An 8,780-nucleotide genomic window follows, 5' to 3' on the forward strand; every position below is an offset into this window, starting at 1 on the left:
TTGAGTACAGTCCAGGAGCTGGTAAATGAACTAGTGGTCTCTGGCCTCCTTCTGAGTTCTGTAGTTGAAGACAAACATTCTTTTGCTGAGGTTTTAGGATTTAGTAGCCTTGCCTGGGATCCAGTTGAGAAACCAGGTTTACTTTGTCATAATAACATAATACTTTTTGGATACAATGTAAAATAGAGGGAGAACAAATTTCTGAAAAAGCCTATGGCCCCAAATTGGGGCTGACTTTGACAAACGGTTGCGATTTGAGAAAACCTCCCTCATCTCCCAATCTTCCAACCCATTATGGATCAGATGCCTGCAATTCTACCATTTATAAACTATTCTTTTCGCTGAAAGAGTTAAAGCACAAGCCGCGAAGAGATGGGCAGCACTATTAACGCAGTAGTGTGAACGTCTACGTGATTTTTGAGGTTTATCCAGATCCACCAATAAGACAGTGAGAAGAGCAGGCGATGGGCGGGGTCTCGGGGAGGGTGGAGAACTCGGGGAGCTGGGGGGAGCAGAAGGGAGGGGAGAAGAACTTGTGGAGGGAAGGCGCTGGGCAGTGGGGCGATGAATGCTTTTGAGGAAGGTCTCTAGAGAAGGCTCCCCTGCAGAGTAGGGAGAGGGTCTCCCCGAGACTAGTGGCCCCGAGTGGGCCGCCTGGGAGGAGCCGCGTGTCCCGCTGCGCCCGCCCTAGGCTGCCTGCGTGTGCGTCGGAAGTCCAGGCGCCCAGTGCACCAGGAAGTGACTCTCCCTAGCGGCAACAATTCAGGCTTTTTCGTTTGCCGCCTCAGGTTTGTAAGAGGATTTATTGGTTACAAAGGTAAGGGGGTTAAATGGAGAGCCCAGAAAACACGATTTAACTCTTACCATGCAGAAAACTGCTGACTGCGCCAAACTGCCCGCGGGGCGGGGGTGGGGACGGGGGCGCGACCAGATCCAACGCTGGCTGTACAATGTCGCCTCTAGCCGTGAGTCCACCTGTGGTCTGACCTGCCCCCTCAACCCTTCCACCCTTCCCTTCCAGGCCTCCCCTGGCGCTGCAGCCCGCCCAAGTTCAGTGGTAGCCTTTCCTAGTGAACCCTTTCCAAAAGACGCGGTGGGCAGAACTTGCCCAAAGAAGAGGAGAATGGAGGGGCTTGTGAAGGGGCTGGTCGAAGGAAGCACCTGACCGAAGATGGTCTGCAGTCAAGGCAAGCATTAAACCCATCTGTCTGTCTCATTTAGCCAGGAACCATGTATGGAGCCAGGCCAACTAAAGGGTGGACAGAGAATGTAAGCAGGACTTTCCTGCGGGTGATCAGTTTGCTCCAAGAAGATCTTTAGCCCTGCGCTAATCTACCTCCCACCTAGTCTCTGATTTGAACTCTGAGCATTTCAGGCAGGATTAGCCATTCCATCCGTAGAGAGTTAGTCTATCTTCCAGTCTAGCAGCTCTGGACCCTGGATCCCTTTCTGATCAATTCCTAAGGCAGAAATAGAGCAATTGTCACAGACTTCTTAAAACTCAAGTATTTATTTAAAACAAGAAAAACTATAAAAAGAAAATACTCTTTTCTGTGAACAAATGCCCTCTCTGACATGAAACAGAAAACTCACTTTGACTGCTATTACAATGCTCCCTTGAAAAATATATTTCATTACAGAGATTACAAAATATGATGAAAGGCTCTTTACTAGGAGAGATGGCTGGTTGGCACCCTGAAATAGTAAGATCCTAATTTAAACCATATCAGATAATTTGATGGAAGAAACCTAGGTGGACAAGGGGCCTTCTGCTGGGATACAGGTCAAGTGGAGCACGGTCTCATGGTGGCGGTCACCAGTGAGAGGACCCACACATAAAACTTCTAAATATCGTGGGATAGGGATAGCTGTCTTCAAATTATCAAGCTCCCCCTTCCCTCTTCTGCCAACCTCCAAATGAACCTGTAGCATACTTCATCCTTTCCTGCCAGCTGGAGGGACAGGGCCCATCTGGAGTAGCACCACTCCCTCCCCCTGTTGACTGGGCTTCCCCACCACAAAAAAACATTCTTTACTCTGTCTCCTGCCTCTTCACTCACTTTTCTCACTGGAGTTTGCTTTTTTAAAAATATTAAGTACATACATTTGTCTCAACTTGGAAAAATGCCTGTCACAGGTCATATACTTTTCGTAGTATTGACAGGTGGCCCAGCTGAGGCCTTAAGCTCACTATGCTCCAGCAGACAATAATGCAGAAGGTTAGAAAAAGCGTGTGTGTGTGTGTGTGTTTTAAGTTTCCCACATAATCGTACTTATCCTCACACCATGTGTATGTATACACTATTACATCTCTCCAGTTTTTCAGAATGGATATGTTGGCACAAAGAAGTCAAGTGGCATGTTTCAAATCAGAGCCTAAGGAAGGGCAGTGACACATGTTGAACACTTGCTGTCTTAGGCACAGTCCTGAGCACTTTATATATATGAGCTTGTATAACTCTCACCACAACCCTCAAAGGTAGGTGTCATCAGTTCTATTTTTACAGATGGTGACATTGAGATTTATAGTGCTCAAATAACTTGCACAATATCACAGTGCTAATGAGAAGTAGAGCTGGGATTAGAACATGGCTCCAAACTCCATGTTCTTAATGTCTTGCTTCTTCCTGGGGATTGGGTGGAGGGTGCTATCACCCAACTGAGCTCTGGGCCAGCTTAAATTTATTCTGTTAGAAATTTGAAATCCTCCCCTACCCCAAATGCTTCCATATTGTGACAGTTACTTTTTTAAAGTGCTCTGTAAACATACAAATTGATAAATGGGCTAAATATTATAGCACCCATGTCAGCATCCTCTAAGTGACCTAGTGATCATGGCATACTGATTTCACAGTAACAGTGGGAGCCATGGAAGAATCTTAGTTAATAAATCTATTACATACATTGGACTTTTAAATATATGTATATCATTCTGAATTAAGGTATGACTTGACATTTAGATGAGATCCAAGATAGAGGGCAAAGGCAAAAAGGCACTTTCACAGCAGATTAGTAAGGTATCCGGTCAAGTTCATTCATGTGTCCTGGGTACTCAGAAAAGTTCCATAGCAATGAATAATCAGGCAACATAAGGTAAATGGGCAACAATACAGAGTCCTGTTCTGGAGGAAGAGGGATTCCTTCCTCTTTCCAAAGTTATCTCCCCAGTCCCACCCTGCTCTAACTCTTCTAGCTTTTTCCTTAGAATTATGCCTGTTTCTTCCCCCTGCTCCCCTCCTTCAATATTGCTACCCCTACTCAGTCCCATATTGTCTTTAGACATCAAGACAGTTATAATTAACACATCCAGTTTTTGCCAGGTACCGGACGTTGTACTCAGAGCTTTGCAAACATCATCTCTATTTAATCATCTAAGTACTTTTTATTATCCTTTATTTAACTCTTATAACCACCATATGAGATAGTTTCTATTGTTATCTCCATTTTACAGATAAAGAAAAGAGAGAATGATTAACTTTGCAAAGACCACCTAGCTAGTAAGTGGAGGAGCCGGGGGACTGCCCAAGTCTGCCTGAGATTTTAAACCTTCATTTGTCCCTACTGCCTGCCACTTCTCAATGCCCAATTTCCCTTTCTTTCGCTTCAGACTTACTGGATGTGTCAGTGCCTTCCTGAAAGGCATCTTCTTTGGCCTCCAACCTCAGCACTCTCCTGGTTCCCCTGAGTCACTAGCATCTCTTCTTGTTCTCAAAATATTGCCTTTCTTCTAGGTTTAGTCATTGGCCTTTTGCTCTTCTCTTGAAAACTCTTTTTTACACATCTTACAGCTTTTACTTATCATAGACACTTGACCAAATTTCTAGCCTTGATTTTTCTCCTGACATGTATTACTGCTTCTCTACTTGTTAGACGTTTCCATTTGCTTAGTTCCCTACCATTTCAAACATGTTCCTCAAACATGAATTTGCTTTTTAGTAGCCTTCCTATTTCATCTTTATTTCTCTACATAAAGCCTACATCAACTCACTGTTGCCTTCACAATAGAATTGATATTTTATTCAGGCATTAAAGTTCTTCCAGATAGCACTTTAATGTAACTTTTCATCTTTATTTTCTCTATTCCCTAAAATTAACTACTGCTTTAGCCAGATCAGTCTAAGCCACTGTCCTCCAAACATCTGATTCACCTTCCTACTATCCTTTAAAACCTAGTGCAAGGCCTACATGCTCTAGGAAGCCTTTCCTGAGCACTCATCAGGAACCAAGCATATCATGTTATTTATTATCATATTTTCCTGTGTCTACAAATGATCTCTTCATTTAGACTGTAACGTTTGTAACCCCTCCAGTATCTGGTGTGTCACAGTGCCTTGCACATAGTAAGCACTTCCTGAAAACTAGTCAATTGGTTGGTTGGTGGGTGGGAGGGTAGAATATGGAAAAAGACTGGCTATAGAAGTATATCCAGAGAGTTGAACTCTTTCCTGGAGGACAAAGACTGTATTTTCCGCATCTTTTAATTTTGGGAGCCTAAGCTAATGTCTAACCTGCAGTAGTTGAGTTCGGCTCAGCAGGCCTGCTTTTACCGATTGTTGTCTCTTTTCCAGGCATCATGCTAGGTGCTGGGCATCCATAAGGGTTTATAAATGAATGAAGGGGTTTGGGAGGTATGCTTCTTCTTCCCAGCTTTTGTTTGTCTACTTTTCATGCAGGTGAATCTCAGTGTTTGTGTGGGTGCCACATATTAAGAGAAGAGTCCCAATGCACAGCCCGAGATGCTGCTTCTCCAGAGTAGGTCTTTTCTCCAAACTAGGACTGCTCCCCTGGTGTTCCAGAAAACCTCCAGGTTGGCCACAGCTCTTCTTGGGTTCAGCATGGAAGAGAAACTTCACTCATGAGATCGTCAAGAAGTATCAAAGAGGACGAAAAAGTCAGAAGAAACCAAGCTACCTTGGACCACTAGATGGTTCCTGGCAGGAAAGGTAAGGCCCATGCTGACGTCTTTTCCCCTTAGCAATTCTGAATCTCTGGGCCTACTGAAATTCTATATTCCTGATGTAACTAATGTGGTAATGCAAGGATTCAAAAGGATGCCTCACGTAGACTACCCAGGGCAAACTTGAAACATCTGAGAAATGTTTGAGGAAATGCTTTGGGATTGCAGAAAATATTCTCCTTGCCTTTAGGTATATTTTTCTCAGAAAGGAGATTTTAAACTGGGACCTTGTTTCTAAAAAGGTCCAGGGCAGGTATACTGAAAACCAGGGACCTTGAGAGAGATTAGATAGATTAGAAATGAATTGTCCCATTGCAGCCATGCAAACACAAATATACCTCATTTTATGCAACAAATGTATTTTCTAAATCAAATTATATTTTAAAAGCATTAGGGAGGTGAGCTATTTAAAGGAACCCAACAGTGAAGCCTTTTGTAATATGACTAATTACCTCTTGATAAATCTGGATTTTTCTTATATTAAGTTTGCCCATCTGTTCTGCTTTGTTAAGTAGACAGCACCAAAATGGGCTCTTCTCCCAGACTCTATCTCCCCAGGAGCATGAGAGTTAGGTCTTCTGAATAATAAGAAAAATACCAGAGAAAATGGTGGCAGGAAGTACTTCTGCATAGTAGGTTCTCCGTACGCATTTATGTAATGAATGAAATGCCTGAATTATTTTATTCAAGGCTGGTTGATATTGTGATGCCACTCTGGAGGCCGAGCTATGAAGAACAGCTCAAGGTTGGTACCCAGCTTAAGTCTTCACAACTCCATTCCTCAGGTGAATGCCCCTATGGGTCCTTAAACTCAATATGCTAATGACTCTGAAATTTTAACTTTAGGTCAGTATGTCTTCCAAACTCTAGAGCCATATATATAAATACCTGTTTCCTTTCTTCCTTGCTTTTTTATTATAGCTCTGGGTGTGTGACTAGTGAGTGCTCTTGCTGCTTTATATATAGCTGCACTTTCCAACACAGTAGCCACTAGCTGCATGTGGCTATTTAAATTTAAATACAGTCAATTTTGCTATAATATTTGTTTTGAAAACAGAAATGTGTTCCAATGGATTGATGCATTAAGGAACAATTTGAATATAATGCAAATTTCACATTTGCTTAGCAGTGATTTCTTCCACAGAAACATGAGCTGAAAGAAAGAAACTGCACCCAGCTGAACTGAGCTGCGTGAGAATCCACAGAATGAACACGCACTCACCTCTCAGACATCTACTGGCTCTCTCAGTTCTCTGAGTGTGTGATGAGCCACACCCATTAGAACTTTCCATCCCACTCATGACTCTGCTTTCACCACTTTATGATAAGTCACAGGTGGACAGCTACTTTCACAAGCAAATTTCGGCAGGAAGTACTTCTGCATAGTAGGTTCTCAGTACATATTTATGTAATGAATGAAGTGCCTGAATTATTTTATTCAAGACTGGCCGATATTGTGATGCCACTCTGGAGGCTGAGCTATTAAGAACAGCTCAAGGTTGGCAAAGTGCCATCCTTGTAGTATTTATACATTTTTTAACCTTTTAAACATGTAAAACTATATTATTTTTATTAGATTCCTATCTTTTCTGTGTGTATTACTGATAAAGTTTTGGAATGTTTGTGCCCAACTTCATTTTTCCCATGAGCCCTGTGTTTTCTTTTGTGTAATTTTGCGTAGTATGATGAAAGAACTCTTATGTTATGGCAGAGGTGACTGTACTAAGTAAATTAAAATTAAATAAGTTTAAAAATTTTGCTCCTCAGTCACACAAGCCACATTTCAAGTGCTCAGTAGTCATACGTGGCTAGCATCTGCCATATTACATAGAATGTAACACCAAAATAGAACATTTCCATTATCACAGCAAGTTCTACTGGACAGCGCTGACATACAGCTTGAGTATTCAGTCTGAAAGGTCAGATAAAATGATGAGCTTACACAAGAGCTCACTTTTGACCTTTTCCCAATACCTTATTAGATCTGTTGCTGTTCCATCATTCTGGATTCTTTATCTGCTGAGACCATGATCCAAGAATCTGTGAGACAACCTTTTCTTATCCTATTCATTTTCCATTCTTTGAGGTAATATTGCAAAAGTCTTTTGTTTCATTGCTTATATTCTTTTTTCAGGTGAATTTTGAAGCTCAGAAGAAAATTTTACAAAGACTAGATTCTTACCTCAATGTAGTCAAAGTGAGAACACTGCACCCAAATCAGACAGGCTCTGTTGTCTTCTCTATCTTATTACATCCTCTATAAGCCCTCATCTCCCTCTCTTTTATCTACTGAGTCCCCTTAGTAGCTAATAATATCTGCGAGTACTTTCTGGTTACTTGCTGGGGACCAGGCCTTATGCTAAATGATAAGTATGCATTATCGTCTCATTTACTATTTATAATCACCCTGAAGGGTAGGCACTATCATTTTACAGATGAAGACATTAGGTTCAGAGAGCTTAAGTAATTTGCCCAAGGACACACATCTAGAACATGCCAGAGTTGAGATTCACACTCAGGCCTTTCTGATACAAAGTCCACTTTCTCAACCACTACACTACTACCTCCTTAGAAAGATTCCAACATTGCAAACATAATGAGGCCTCAGAGAGGCAAATTTTAATTTATGGTAGAGGTTGGCAAACTATGGTCCATAGGCCACATCTGTCTTGCTGCTTGATTTTGTAAATAAAGTTTTATTGGAAGAGCCAAACTCACTTGTTAATGGATTGTCTGTGGCTGCTTTCACACTACAATGGCAAAGTTGAGTAGTCGCGACAGGGACCATATGGCCTGCAAAGCCTAGAATTATTTACTACTTGGCTCATTACTGAAAAAAGTTTGCTGACACCTGCTTTATGGCAAAATTGGAGCTCCTTTCTATTATGGAGTGTTTATGGAGTGTCTTGACCTTCTCAGCCATGGACTTTCACCTAGGTCATAGCTTCCTGGCATCACTTATTTGTCCTCACCCAGAGAACATTCTTTCATTTCCTGTATCATTGTCCTCCTTGTTTTCATTTGACCTGTCGTCTCTCTCCTGTCCTTCTGTGTTCTCCAGCCTATCATCGATGGCTACCAGAATAAATCCACCTTCTCTGTGAACCAAGGTCTGGATGGCAATCTAAAGACTGTGGGGTACTATCTGGGAACTTGGAGAGGTCCGCTGAAGGCCATGACTAGTAGAAATAACAAACCAAGGAGTGAGAGGCCAGGGAAGGGCACAGAGAACAGTGTCAGTGGAAGTGGAAAGGAGTAGGAAACATGGTAGCCTTCAAGGAGAAGGTTGAACTGGAAGTCTTTGATGCCAAACTTAATCACAAGGTTAATTGTGGACACTTTTCGGTGGGTAGTCATTTTTTCCCTCTAAAAGCCATAAACCTGAAACCTAGTAGGTGCTTAGTAAATGTTAATATTGCTGCTGCTGCTTTCATCATCGTCGTCATCGTAGTCATCATTTTGTGCTACTTTCATACTGGGAGCAGTCTCCTCCTTATTAGAGTTGCTTTTTCTATTTTACATCCACATATTCCTGAAAACTAGAGCTTTCTGTGATAAATCTACCTTAAAAAAATTGGTAGGGGAAGTGAGTGCTGGCGAGGGAAATCACAATGGCATATTTCTAAGATTTAATTCCAGTATCCATTCCCAGATTCCATTCCTGAACTTTCCATTTGCCCATTTTCAATTAATCCACTTGAAACACCATCATTTTATATTAGTCACACTGTTTAATATCCATATGCCCTTAAACTACAGTTCATTAGGGCAGGCACTAGGCTTCCTCGCCCCCCCCCCCCCGCCCCCCGCCACTGTGTGCAGA

The 8,780-nt window shown here is 42.1% G+C and overlaps 1 protein-coding gene across 1 annotated transcript in view; it reads left to right on the top strand.

The window, feature by feature from the left end:
- The first annotated feature begins 508 nt into the window (after positions 1-508).
- Positions 509-8,780, top strand: part of TRMT2B (tRNA methyltransferase 2 homolog B) — a 39,672-nt gene continuing 31,400 nt past the window's right edge. Inside the window, 7 exon segments of the mRNA XM_025039038.1 lie at positions 509-788; positions 1,022-1,187; positions 4,674-4,943; positions 6,401-6,455; positions 7,092-7,161; positions 7,164-7,215; positions 8,018-8,118. Of these exon segments, the coding sequence (XP_024894806.1) occupies positions 4,723-4,943; positions 6,401-6,455; positions 7,092-7,161; positions 7,164-7,215; positions 8,018-8,118 (499 nt within the window). The 5' untranslated portion in view covers positions 509-788; positions 1,022-1,187; positions 4,674-4,722.

The sequence above is a fragment of the Pteropus alecto genome, unplaced genomic scaffold (assembly GCF_000325575.1).
Source record: "Pteropus alecto unplaced genomic scaffold, ASM32557v1 scaffold179, whole genome shotgun sequence".
In the NCBI taxonomy this organism is placed as follows: Eukaryota; Metazoa; Chordata; class Mammalia; order Chiroptera; family Pteropodidae; genus Pteropus; species Pteropus alecto.